This window comes from Lissotriton helveticus, chromosome 11 (genome assembly GCF_964261635.1).
Source record: "Lissotriton helveticus chromosome 11, aLisHel1.1, whole genome shotgun sequence".
Classification (NCBI taxonomy): domain Eukaryota; kingdom Metazoa; phylum Chordata; class Amphibia; order Caudata; family Salamandridae; genus Lissotriton; species Lissotriton helveticus.
In genome coordinates, this window is record NC_136072.1 from 90,696,971 (window position 1) to 90,711,160 (window position 14,190).

A 14,190-nucleotide genomic window follows, 5' to 3' on the forward strand; every position below is an offset into this window, starting at 1 on the left:
GATTCGGTATTTATGAATCGGTAAATATTAAGGGGGGAGATGTAGGTATTTCCAGATGTGGAAATACCGAATCGTTAAAATTCGGTATTTACCGATTCGGTAAATACCGAATCGGTATTTCCTATTGATTCCTATGGGCTGTGAAGCCCATAGGAATCAATGGGAAATACCGATTCGGTAATTACCGAATCGGTAAATACCGATTCCAGCAAGGGTGCAGGGGGTGTCACTTTGACACCCTCTGGCACCCCAAAAATAGGCATGTGCGCCATGTGGCACACAGACATGCCCTAAGGGCATGTCTGTCTGTCACATGGCTAGGTGTGCATGCACACATGTGCATGCACACCTGGATTCGGTATTTTAACACCCAATTGTATTGGGTGGTAAAATACCGAATTTGTAGGGCCTTTGGGACTCAGAAGAGTCCCACATACATCTGGGATTTACCGAATCGGTAAAAATACCGATTCGGTATTTTACAGAATCGGTAAATTTACCGAATCGGTAAATTTACAGATTCTGTAAAAAAAAATGCCCCTACATGCCAAAACTTAAATACCGGTCGGTAACAGCCGAAATCGGCCGTTACCGACCGGTATTTAGGCTCCTACATCTGGCCCCTAATATCTTTGGATGTGTATATATGTGTGTTTATGTATGTGACTGATTGGGTCTGTAATGTATTGTATTGCATTGTATTGTAGGTGCATATGCATAGTGCTTCATACTCCTAATAAGATGTTAAAGTGTATTTGCAGAAGAACAGCATGTTGCTCAATGGGTGCAAGTCTGAAATAGTGTGTGCCTTTTTTCTGGCATGTATATATCTAGCGTTAATGTCATTTATGAAAGTGTAAGTTGTATTCTTACTTAGATTTCTGCAATCTGAGACTGAAACTGAAGCAAAAGGGAGTGAGTGATAAGATGCTTGATTTTTAGAGTAGGTCTATGGAAAAGAAAAGTATGTGACCTATGTTGGAAGTGTTTTTGTAGTGTGAGTATAAGATCAAACAGGGTCAACCCATATTGCAGCAAGCATCACACTGTACACATGGAATGTGTCTGAATAGATGTGATAATGCAAGAATGCATGAAGGACACATCCTAGAGTTTTCAATATAATTCAGTTTAAATCACTTGAAGTATCAAGTGCCTCTTGTCAGTGAATGTTTCCCTTCATTATAGTATAACCAATGGTGTTCACAGAGGAGGCCAAAAGGAGAACCCCATGTGAATGTATAGTTAGGCTCTCCTGTCCTTTGTACCTGTGTGTGAGCATGCCAGTGTGTGTATATATCTGTATGTGGGTCTGCTTGTGCATTTGGAAGTATGTGTATGTGGGAATGAGTGTATGTAAATGTGAGATTGCATGAGGCACTACAAGCTTGAAGGGGACCCTGGCAACGTTACTGTCACCTTGCCATGCTGGTGCCAAGGCATTATTGTGGTTAATTGATTATCCTTGCTATAATAGTATAATGACCTTTTCTTAACATATTGTGGACATTCTTGACAACAGCTGTGTATCTCTGCTTACAGTGGCAAATCTTTGATATACAATTAACAATGTTTTAGAAGTTCCTGGCATAATTGAGGCCTATCCCTGGCTTTTTGTGGGGTGCACTGACAACATTCTCTCTATCTCTGGCATACCAGCACCTGTTCTTGGCATATTATTTGTATTTGTATTTGGTATTTGTAAAGCGCGTATATCACCATAAGGTCTCATAGCGCTACCTAGTGGTTCACGGCAGGACAGAACAGGAAACGGCTTTGATTTACGTGACTGAGCTAAACAACCAAGTCTTGAGTAGTTTACGGAACTTTTTATGCTCAGTCTCCAGGCGGAGGGGTAAAGGCAAGGTGTTTCAGGTTTCTGGGGCCACCCGGGAGAAGGATCTGCCCCCATTTCTGGCGGTACGGATCTTTGGCACTGTCAGAAGAAATTTGCTATTGGACCTGAGTGATCTGGCCTGTTGGTATATAGTGAGCTTTTTAGCTAGGTAGAGGGGTCCTTTGTTATTGAGTGTCTTATGTACCAGTCAACATAATTTAAAGTGGATTCTTTTTTTGATTGGGAGCCAGTGAAGAGTTTTCAGACTAGGCTCGGATGGAAATCGCGCGGGCAGGTTGAGGACCAGCCTGGCTGCCGTATTTTGCACGACCTGGAGCTTAGCCAGGAGTCCTACATTTATGGAAGCAAGTAGGTAATTGCCGTAATCCAGGTGGCTAGTAATCAGTCCCTGCACGAGTGGCATCCTAGAAGAAAGAGGGATCCATTTGAATATTTTTCTGAGACTACGCATGAGTCCATAGCAGACGCGGACCGATTGTTTATTTGATTTAACATGGACAGTTTGGAATCCAAGATTATGCCTAGATTGCGTGTGGTTGTCGCAGGTGAGGGACAGGGTCCTAATATGGGGGGGCCACCAATCACTGTTCCATAGTTCGTCTGCATCCCCAAAGAGCACGATCTCTGTTTTGTTAGCATTTAGGAGAAGGTGGTTGTTTGTCATCCAGGTGTTTATAGCTGTCATACAGAGTTTAAAGTGTTTTTTGGTTTCGGTGATGTCTGGTCCCATGGTGATTAGCAGCTGAGTATCATCAGCGTATGACACTGTTTGAAACCCAAAAGACTTTATAAGTTTGGCCAAGGGGGACACATATAAGTTAAATAGGGTGGGGCTCAAAATTGAGCCCTGGGGGACCCCTTTATTAATGATTTGGCTTTCTGAGGAGAAATCACCTATTTGCACCCTAGATGAGCGGTCTTCCAGGTAGTTCCTGAACCAATTAATGTGTATTTCTTGGCAATCCTTGGTATAATGGTGGTTCTGGCAAAACAGTTCTTTGGTAACTCGTCAGTAACACGACCACAAAGAGACTGTTACACTGTGAGGTTTATTTGATATACAGAGCTGCCTGCACAACACACCATCGCAGCGTCTCACCACCTGTAACAGAATCACATCAACAAATAGAACACATAAAGACTCTACTTTCTACTCAGTCCTGGTTCTGGCTACAGTCTGTCGCCAGAACCAGCAACCCAAAATCTAGAACACTAAATTTTCCTTCTTGGAAAACGTGAATCACAGTTGACATATTTGTGGCTGTCCATTGCTTAATGGTAGTTTTGTCCTAAAGGTGACCATTGTGACAAACTGGCGAAATTCTGGCCATAATTGTGGTTTTCCTTGATACAATGGTGGCCCACACCATACAATGAAGCCATTGGAATACTGGAAACATTATTCACATATTTGTTTCTACCCTGAAATAATAGAATCCCTGGCCTAATTGTGACCATCCATTACATAATGAGGATTTCCTGAGCAGAGCTGTGCCAGCATCTGTCATAATGGTTGCCCTATCAAGCTGGTGCTCCCATTGACATAAGGTAGTTGCACCAAACCTGTTTGTGGCTACTCTGGGTGCTACACTACCCCAGGGATTTTTTTCGGAACCATCTTTGGCATACTGAAGGTATCCTGGACATCGTTTTTGCAATCCCTGGCATATTTGTTGCTCAGTGCTTTGTTGTGCTCCCCTTGGCATATTGTCAATGCCTGTGGCCTACATGTAGCTATACCTCGAATACCAGGAGCTTTGGGGTGATGGTCATCACCACTGGCATATAGTGGAATTTCTTGAAAAAAGTACGACCGTTCCGAGCATAATGGTGGCTCTGATTTCAGTATGCCCATTCTTCAAATATCACAGCCACTACTGAAATCCTTGAGGCATAAGATTCCCATTCCTGACAAACTGTGGACATTCCTGACATAATTTTAGTTACACTTGACATAATTATGACTAGGCCTGGGTGAAACTCGGGGAGTTTACTTCTGCAAACTTCCGCAGAGTTACAAAAAAACTGAGCGAGATTTCGCAAACAGGCAGAAATAGGCATATCACCCCATTCAAGTAGATTTTGTACTCGAGTGGAGCTTTCTGACTGCAAATGATTGTGTCCTACCGCGACCGCCCGCATTGGAGAAATCATGCCGGGTGCCCTCCTAGCTACCGAAAATTGCGTTAGAGAATGCGAAATCTTGCTAGCACTCGGCAACTTACCATTGGTGAGCCATGTACAAGAATAAACTCCGCCGCCTCGTGGTTGGCACAATTTGGTCAGAATTCCGTGTTACAAGAGTAACACGGAGTGGTCAAATCTCTGCCAACTCCGCCGGCAGAATATATCGCTCACTCCCACTTATGACCATCCTGGATTTTTATCAAATTAAATGGACATTAAGGGCCAGATGTACAACCAATTTGCAACATGCACAAATGGGTTAGCGACCCATTTGCGCATGCTAAAATTGGCATGGCCATGTACCAACACATTTTTGCGAGGTGCAAATGAATTGAGACTCTCAAAAAAGCGTTTAGAGACTCTCTATTTGGAAGGGGCATTGCCTACCCAATAGTGATTCTCTAAGCCATGTATGAATGTTTTGCGACTGCAATTGCGGTCGCAAAACACTAGCAAATTACCACCCTCTTCAAGAGGGTGGTAATGGAGTGGCAATTTGGAAGGGGTCCCCTGACTGTCTCCCCAAAATTTATAAGAGCAGGCAGTGGTGCCAGGGACCACTACCTGCCCTTCAAAAATTAAACGAAAACGTTTTATTTTATTTTTTTAAATGCATCCCGTTTTCCATTAAGGAAAACGGGCCGCATTTAAAAATAAATAAACTGCTTTATTTAAAAGCAGTCCCAGACATGGTGGTCTGCTGAGCCCAGCAGGCCACCATACCTGGGAGGCCCTGTCATTCCAAATGGGCTCGCAAATTGCGAGACGCTCATTAATATTAATGAGCCTCGTAATTTGCAATCCCATTGGGAATTGCAAACAGTGTGCAACTCACTGTTGTACATCGGAAATTGGGCCTCGCAAATTGAGACTCACAAAAGAGTTGCAATTTGCGAGGCGCCATTTTCTTGGTCATACATCTGGCCCTAAATTCTGAATCTGACTATGTGTGGCAATTATGCTGCAAGATGCACCAATTCACCCAAAGATGATCGCCGCCCAAAAACATCACCACGAAAATGTTAGATGCATATGCTTGTTCTGTACAAATAGGGGCACCACCTTAGCAGTTTACCAGCACCTCTGATCCTGGCATTTAGTGTCAGTTCTACTGATATTTAAAACATTCGACGTATCCTTAGCCTCAGTAAAATAACAATTAGGATGTTTTATTTATTTGCACACGTTACGTGATTTTTATAATTCCGATAAAGGTAGTAGCCTTACATAAATGTAAGTTAAAACCATAAAATAGGTAAGGTTACTAAATATTAATTTACTACTACTAAAACGAAAAATAAAGATCACACCACTAAATATGTGAGCTTGATCAAATTACTTTTAAATGGCCCTGACTTGAATTTAAGCCTGTATAATTGGGTTTCTGGTAATGCGATGACCCTGAGTGATGATGAGATTTGAAGGCATGTGTATTTTCAATGTTTAATCATTTGTACTTTAAAAAATATATATATTCATCTGAAATGTACTACAAATGATTCCTGAATTAATTATATTGTGTTGATTACTTCATGAATATTGTACCTGAAATAGACTAATTGCAGAAATTGACATCCTCAAACCAACAAACATAGTAGTGATTATGTATTGTTTACATTAAACCCTTACCTACTTTAAAAGACGTCCATTAAATGCTGTTGTTTGAGTAGAACAAAATGCGACTCAGCTACCTGTGGCGAAAAAGACTATTTGGTAGCATTTATTGTTCCTTACTTTCACCGTAAAAGGCATTCGGGGACTGCCATGTTTTAAAAAACACTTCACAGTTTGTGAATTTCAATACTGTGGAGAGCTCTACTTAATTGTAAGTTAATGCAATGCATGGACTGAACCACAAGACTACAAAATAACCAACTCTTCCCTTAATCTTCCCTTTCTTCACGTGAAAGGGCAGTCAAAATCATCCTTTAATTATTCAAAATGGATTGAATGTTTTTTATCTGAACTGAGTGACTGCTATTATTTTATTAGACACTAGCTTACACGTCGCGCATTGCTGCGATTTCCAAAGAAAGGAAATTCAGGGAAAGTCGTCATGATAACATTCAATTTCCATTGTTTCATTTTTAGTGAAACGTATTCATTTTAATATGGAAAACATTTCAAAGTGGCGTTTTAATTCTGTTTATTTATTCGATTGCTTGTGGATACACAAATTTTTGTTTTTCCGTCTGGTACGTACTTCAGTATCCGAAAGATTATGAGGGACCTGGGGGGCCGATATTTAAAAAAGATTTATGCCAGAAACCTTCGCGGGAGTGTACTCAACAACTTCCCAACGTTTCCTGGCAATCGGATGAATAGTGTTTTAATTCTATTTATTTATTCGAGTGCTTGTGGATACACGTTTTTTTGTTTTTCCGTCTTGTGCGTACATCAGTATTCGAAAGATTATGATGGCCTGGGGGGCCGATATTTAAAAAATATTCATGACAGAAACCTTTGCGGGAGTGTACTCAACAACTTCTCAAAGTTTCATGGCAATCGGATGAATGGTGTTTTAATTCCATTTTTTTATTCGAGTGCTTGTGGATACACGATTTGTTGTTTTTCCGTCTGGTGCGTACATCAGTATTCGAAAGATTATGAGGGCCCTGGGGGGGCCGATATTTAAAATAAATTTATGCCAGAAACCTTCGCGGGAGTGTACTCAACAACTTCCCAAAGTTTCATGGCGATCGGATGAATGGTGTAGTAATGCATATGCCAGAAACCTTAGCGGGAGTGTACTCAACAACTTCCCAAAATTTCAAGGTGATCGGATGAATTGTGTAGTAATGCATATGCCAGAAACCTTTGCGGGAGTGTACTCAACAACTTCCCAAAGTTTCATGGCGATCGGATGAATGGTGTAGTAATGCATATACCAGAAACCTTCCCTGGAGTGTACTTAACAACTTCCCAAAATTTCATGGCGATCGGATGAATTGTGTAGTAATGCATATGCCAGAAACCTTCGCGGGAGTGTACTCAACAACTTTCCAAAGTTTCATGGCGATCGGATGAATGGTGTAGTAATGCATAAAGGACAAACAGACAGACAGACAGACAGACATGCATTCGTTTTCATATATATAGATTAGACAAAACCTCTTGCACCATCAAGTGCAAAGTCTTCAAAGCCACATAGTAGGATAAAATCTGGTGCTTCAACAGCACATGTTCATTGAGATGAACATGTACTTCAAGCTACACCAACAGAATACAATAGACACACCAACAGACACCATCACCCCACATGGCACTAAAGCTGTCTGGTTGGTTAAGGATTGCCAACTCAGCAACCCATCCATATCCTCTCATCAACCTGCATATCAACCCTTCAGAACAAGCTAACTTAAGTATATCACATTCGCTTACACGCAACATTGCATCAAAACCTTATGCCCGGCTAATGATGCCGCCAAGCTAAACCCCAAGTAATGGACAACCCACTTCCTCACAACAATGAAAGTAACAGCCATGTCCTTCAGCAAGAAAAACATCCATACACATCATGCACCACACATATGCATGACAGGATTTAGCCAGCTAATATTCTACATAGTGCTTAATTTGAGCTGGTGGTTTCCAGTGCTCAGTACCGACACTTAACTGTCAACACTGGCGCTTGTGACAGTCTGCCACAAGGTGGTGCTGTCTGGCTAATTTAGGGTTGACCACAAAAACAGTCAATTATTAATTTTGTATACATTAAAAATAACTATGAACTGCCACCCAAGCCATTTAAATAGCTTTGGGGGCCTGGAATAGTCTGGATTGTCACACTGATAGGAGTGTGATGGTTAGTAGTTATGTTTTTGCTATCAGTGGCAGTGCTGGCAGGGTCAATGTGTGATGCAAGCTGCAGTGGCCTCCTGACGAGAGCCCTGGCATTTACTTGTTTAGAAATAAAGCACTGCACTGCACAAAGCATTAGCTTGTTTTCCCATAACCAGCATACTTCCAAAATGATTAATTACTAATGAGTAGTCATCACAGCCAAATACAATGCCCACATGCAGCCTTGTTTTTGATCAATGACAGACCTAGGGCGGGAATGGGCACTCAGACTCTGAAAATGCTGTGGGACCATACAAATGGTAGAAAAGCACCATACAAAGGATTGTAACAAAGTGTAGCATAGCATAACATAGAATACCATAGCATAACATATTGAACAATGCCGTAAAACAAGATATCAAAACATAGTACATCCTAAAACATAATAGGGACTTGACTTTTATGCATAGTGTAAAATAGAAAATATATTTTTCACATAGAGTTACCCTGTTAATTGAGAATATCAATAATTAACCATTATTGCCCTCTGCTGCGGTCCTTATTAACAATTTTTACATACATTCTGAGCTGTCTAATTCCGTAGAAATAAATACGTACTTCTTTTTGCAGCTTCCTCCTTCCCCTGGTTAATGTAAAGGAATCTTGGACTTTCTGGGCAGAAGAAGAGCAAAATGATTTGAAGGATAGCAGGGGCTCCAGACAGCGCCAGCAACAGGGGCCACAAAGTTTCACTACCAAGGATAAATTTGAGTCCAATGACCTGAAAAACAAAAACATTTTTATCACTGACAACTTCAAAACAGGGCAGAAAAAGTGACACATTAATCAATATCTTTGAAATATAAGTATTGAATGAGTTCCTGCTGCTTTTATTTTGCCTTTGAATTCACTTTTATTGATTTATTTATTTTGTATTTATTTATTTATTCATTTTGCACAATGGCTGAATAGTAAGCTCATTTATATTTGTTATGTTATGTTAAATAAAATTTATTGAGCGCACGTACGCCCGTAGGCTTCATGGCGCTATTGGAAGATTTGCAGAAACATAACACAGCAAAATAAAAGACAGAATTAACTATGGATAAGCTTGCCTAAAAAGCCAAGTTTAAGAGGCTTGTCTAAAAGCCAGAATGTCTTCATGGAGTCTCAGTGTCAGTGGCAGAGAGTTCCACAGGGAGGCAGCTAGAAAGTGAAAAGAGCTGCCTCCCTGACGTTGTTTCCTAATGCGAGGCACAACTAACAAGCTCTTGTGACCCGATCGAAGAGCACGTGAGGGGGTATACCTAACAAGCAGGCTGCTAATAAATCCGGGGCCCTTACCTTGTAGAGCCCTAAAGATAATGCAGCCAGCTTTAAAGGTTGCTCTCTGCGCTACTAGCAACCAGTGGAGACTAGCAAGACCCGGCCTGATGGACTGCCACTTGGGTAGCTTGCAGATCAGCCTGGCCGCTTGGTACTGAACCAGCTGTAGTCTCTTGAGCTGCCCGACTGGAAGACCCAAATACAAGCTATTGGAGTAGTCCAGTCGGGACAGCACGAGAGCGATCACAACTTGGATCAGAGCAGAGTAAGTTAACAGGTGGGCAATTTTCCTGATCTTACGAAGTTGGAAAAAGCTTGAGGATACCACCGTCCCTACCTGACTTTTAAGAGAGAGATCTTCATTAAAAGTGACCCCTAGGCTTTTCACTGTATGAGACTTGGCCGGGGGATTTCCCATTTCTGGAGGCCAAAAATGTGGCCCCCAGTGAAGTTCACTCTTCCCAGGCAAAATCAATTCAGTTTTGCCTGGGTTTAGTTTTAGATGATTAAGACTCATCCATCTCTGGATGTGAACCATGGCCTCCCGAAATTCGGCGGCAGCGCCAGGGGAATCCAGGTGGAAAATCAATTGCAAGTCATCAGCGTAGTTAAAAATTAAAGCTTTAAACTTTCTCAGCGAATACAACAAGGGCCGTATATACAAATTAAATAAAAGTGGGGACAAGGACGATCCCTGAGGGACTCCGCATTCATTTTTAATTTTAGGGGCTGTAAAGGTTCCCAGTCTCACTGCCTGGGTGCGGTCCGAAATAAATGATTTCAGCCATCCCAAGGCCGAGCCTCTGAGGCCCGCCTGCTCGACACGGTCGACCAAGATGGTGTGGTCGACCGTGTCGAACGCGGCCGACAGGTCCAGAAGTACTAGTGCTTGATGAATATCCTTGTCCGCATTGCATCTAAGTACATCCTGGACCGCCAGTATCACCATCTCGGTAGAGTGGCCTGGTCGAAACCCGGCTTGATTAGGTTCCAAATATCCTGTGGATTCAACAAAGCTAGAGAGACAGCTAGAAGCATGTGCCTCCAGGATTTTTGAAAGAAATGGTAACAAGGATATTGGACGGTAATTTGATGGATCGTGGGGGTCCAGGCCAGGTTTTTTGATCAAGGGAATAAGTAGAGCATGTTTAAAACCTACAGGTACCCTTCCCTGGTCCAGTGAATCATTTAGCAATGGAAGGATCCCTTGAGGTATAGTTTGCCCTATTTCTGTAAAGATGTAGGGTGGACAAATGTCGTCGGGTGAACCAGACTTGACACGTGCCAGGAGTGCGGAAAAAGTTTTAGAGTCTATAGCCGGGAAGGCATCTAACGTGACAGGGTTATTAAAAATATCATCCAAGGGAGATGATGTAGGGGAGCTCGCAATGTTGCGTTTTATCATGACAATTTTCTCACTGAAATATTCATTCAGAGAGTCACACAGCTTCTGAGTGGGGACTATTGAAGGGGCTGTCCTATCATCGTCACAAAGCTCCTTAACTATATGAAATATATCTTTAGTTTTATTGGATGAGGTTAAAACTCTCTGAGAAAAGTAGTTAGTTTTGTGTTGGTGCAAACTTTTTTGGAACTCCTTCCTAGCAGCGCAGTACACTTCTCTGTCTTGTGGGGAGTAGTTTACTCTCCCCTTCCGTTCCTTTTGTCGTACCCCTAATTTAAGAGTTCTCAGTTCTTGGGTGAACCATTTATGGGCATCGTTCCCTCTAATACTAGAGACCTGTACCAGGGGGGCAAAAAGGTCAGCTGCGTGGCGTAGCCAGTTTGACAATAATTTTTCGCCATAGTCCAGGTCATCATGTGGCAAAGGTATGGATTTACTTAATACATCAATGAATCCAGGAAGATCCATAGATTTCCATTTACGGAATTCTTTGCCCATGAGTGATCTGGCCTTAACATTCCCTCGTATTTCTAACGTGAACTGAATGACAAAGTGGTCTGACCAAACACATGGACTGATAACAGGGTTAGGTAGTGATAGGTTGTGTGTCCAAATTTGGTCAAGGCTATGACCTTTTTGGTGGGTAGGTGAATAGATATGCTGGGTTAAATTAAGATCTGTGAACAGGTCTCTTAATTCTGCAGCTTGAGTGTCTGTATCGAACCAATAGTTTAAGTCCCCAATTAGAATGGTTTTAGAGTAGCTGACTACATGTGAGGCCAGCTGCTCTGCCAAAAGAGATGGATAGTTGGCCATATATTGGGGGGGGGCGGTATATCAAGACCAGGATAAGGGCCCCACTTTCAGTGTCCAACTTGATCACCAGATTCTCCGTGTCCGGAAGGGTCAGAGAGGGTAATTCCCTGAAGTGAAGGGACTTAAGGATGATAGCTGCTACGCCACCTCCCGCCTTCCCGGATGTGCAGTTGGCTGTCAAAATATAATATTCTGAGGGGAGTGCAGCAAGAATGTCGGGGAGGGAGTGAGGGGTTAACCAGGTTTCAGATAGTAAAAGGATGTCAGGTTTTACCTCCTTCAAGAATAGAAAAATGTCGACCTGGTTTTTAATCAGGGACCGGGTGTTAAGATAGTAACAACACAGATTGTGAATTGTTGTAGATGCAGACCGACGCTCAGGCTTCGATGGCGAGATAGACTGAGCGTCGTCCGCCGGAAAAGGGAGGGAGAAAAGACCTAACTGTTGGATACGTGTCAATGTGTGCGGGGGCAAGGAATAGAGGCAAGGTGCAAGGGGTGTATGGGAACGCAGGGTTTGTAATTCCAAAGATGAGTACCTGAGAAATTGGCCAGGGGGAGTGGGCCCGGGTCCCGGTCGGCCGCGGACGGGCGCAGACGGGCTTAACTCAGGCGCAACTCCGGCACGCCTCCGTCGCACCCGCTGCGCTCGTCCGCTGCGCTGACACATGAGGGACCGTTTATATAGGGGCGGAACTCGGGGGGGTGTGGCGATGAGGTCACTCGCCTCGCCTGAGCAACCCAGCCCAAGATGGCACCCCCGGCCACTGAGAGCCCGCCGAGGCGATCAGCACCCAGCCGGCCGCCGGTGCTCTCAGGAGGAGTGAGCAGGTGAGCGTCCTGTAGTGCTCAGAATCCGGAAAGGAGTTTAGGACAAGATGAAAAGTTCGTAGGTTAAAAGCGCGCCTCTGCGCTAAATTCGGCAGAGCGCCGGTTAAAATAGCAAAATAGCAAAAGTCAATGTCTTCCAAGTGAGTAAGTTCTGCTGCTTCCTCAGCAACAGGCGTGGACCCCCTGCCACAGGGTCACCAGCCTGCAAGTGCCGAGAGATGGAATAGACACTCCTATATAGGGGCGGAACTCGGGGGGTGTGGCGATGAGGTCACTCGCCTCGCCTGAGCAACCCAGCCCAAGATGGCGCCCCCGGCCACTGAGAGCCCGCCGAAGCGATCAGCACCCAGCAAGCCGCCGGTGCTCTCAGGAAGAGTGAGCAGGTGAGCGTCCTGTAGTGCTCAGAATCCGGAAAGGAGTTTAGGACAAGATGAAAAGTTCGTAGGTTAAAAGCGCGCCTCTGCGCTAAATTCGGCGGAGCGCCGGTTAAAATAGCAAAATAGCAAAAGTCAATGTCTTCCAAGTGAGTAAGTTCTGCTGCTTCCTCAGCAACAGGCGTGGACCCCCTGCCACAGGGTCACCAGCCTGCAAGTGCCGAGAGATGGAATAGACACTCCTATATAGGGGCGGAACTCGGGGGGTGTGGCGATGAGGTCACTCGCCTCGCCTGAGCAACCCAGCCCAAGATGGCGCCCCCGGCCACTGAGAGCCCGCCGAAGCGATCAGCACCCAGCCGGCCGCCGGTGCTCTCAGGAGGAGTGAGCAGGTGAGCGTCCTGTAGTGCTCAGAATCCGGAAAGGAGTTTAAGATGAAAAGTTCATAGGTTAAAAGCGCGCCTCTGCGCTAAATTCGGCGGAGCGCCGGTTAAAATAGCAAAATAGCAAAAGTCAATGTCTTCCAAGTGAGTAAGTTCTGCTGCTTCCTCAGCAACAGGCGTGGACCCCCTGCCACATGGTCACCAGCCTGCAAGTGCCGAGAGATGGAATAGACACTCCTATATAGGGGCGGAACTCGGGGGGTGTGGCGATGAGGTCACTCGCCTCGCCTGAGCAACCCAGCCCAAGATGGCGCCCCCGGCCACTGAGAGCCCGCAGAAGCGATCAGCACCCAACCGGCCGCCGGTGCTCTCAGGAGGAGTGAGCAGGTGAGCGTCCTGTAGTGCTCAGAATCCGGAAAGGAGTTTAGGACAAGATGAAAAGTTTGTAGGTTAAAAGCGCGCCTCTGCGCTAAATTCGGCGGAGCGCCGGTTAAAATAGCAAAATAGCAAAAGTCAATGTCTTCCAAGTGAGTAAGTTCTGCTGCTTCCTCAGCAACAGGCGTGGACCCCCTGCCACAGGGTCACCAGCCTGCAAGTGCCGAGAGATGGAATAGACACTCCTATATAGGGGCGGAACTCGGGGGGTGTGGCGATGAGGTCACTCGCCTCGCCTGAGCAACCCAGCCCAAGATGGCGCCCCCAGCCACTGAGAGCCCGCCGAAGCGATCAGCACCCAGCCGGCCGCCGGTGCTCTCAGGAGGAGTGAGCAGGTGAGCGTCCTGTAGTGCTCAGAATCCGGAAAGAGTTTAGGACAAGATGAAAAGTTCGTAGGTTAAAAGCGCGCCTCTGTGCTAAATTCGTCGGAGCGCCGGTTAAAATAGCAAAATAGCAAAAGTCAATGTCTTCCAAGTGAGTAAGTTCTGCTGCTTCCTCAGCAACAGGCGTGGACCCCCTGCCACAGGGTCACCAGGAGCAGACTGATTTTTAACAGTTTTCTGAAACAGAAATAGTAGTTACAAAATCTGAATAATGGAGCAATCCATTGTGCAAGATCAGCAACAGAAGATAAGTATTGCAGATGAGGCCTGAAAGGAAGGCCATAGTCCACATATGGGATACACAGCTCTATTCGTCTGCCTAGACATTTGGCTGGATAAACAATTGTGCTTATGGTGGCTTACCTTGTACTGAATACATGTCTGTCCATCAAGTCAATCATTGGCTGTA

At 44.5% G+C, this 14,190-nt stretch overlaps 1 protein-coding gene across 1 annotated transcript in view; it reads right to left on the reverse strand.

Moving 5' to 3' along the window:
• The window catches only part of SLC2A2 (solute carrier family 2 member 2), a 175,714-nt gene that overhangs the window by 90,021 nt on the left and 71,503 nt on the right, over positions 1–14,190 (reverse strand). The window contains exon 6 of the mRNA XM_078666635.1: positions 8,447–8,609. Coding sequence (XP_078522761.1) covers positions 8,447–8,609 — 163 coding nt within the window. The remainder of the gene's footprint in view (positions 1–8,446; positions 8,610–14,190) is intronic.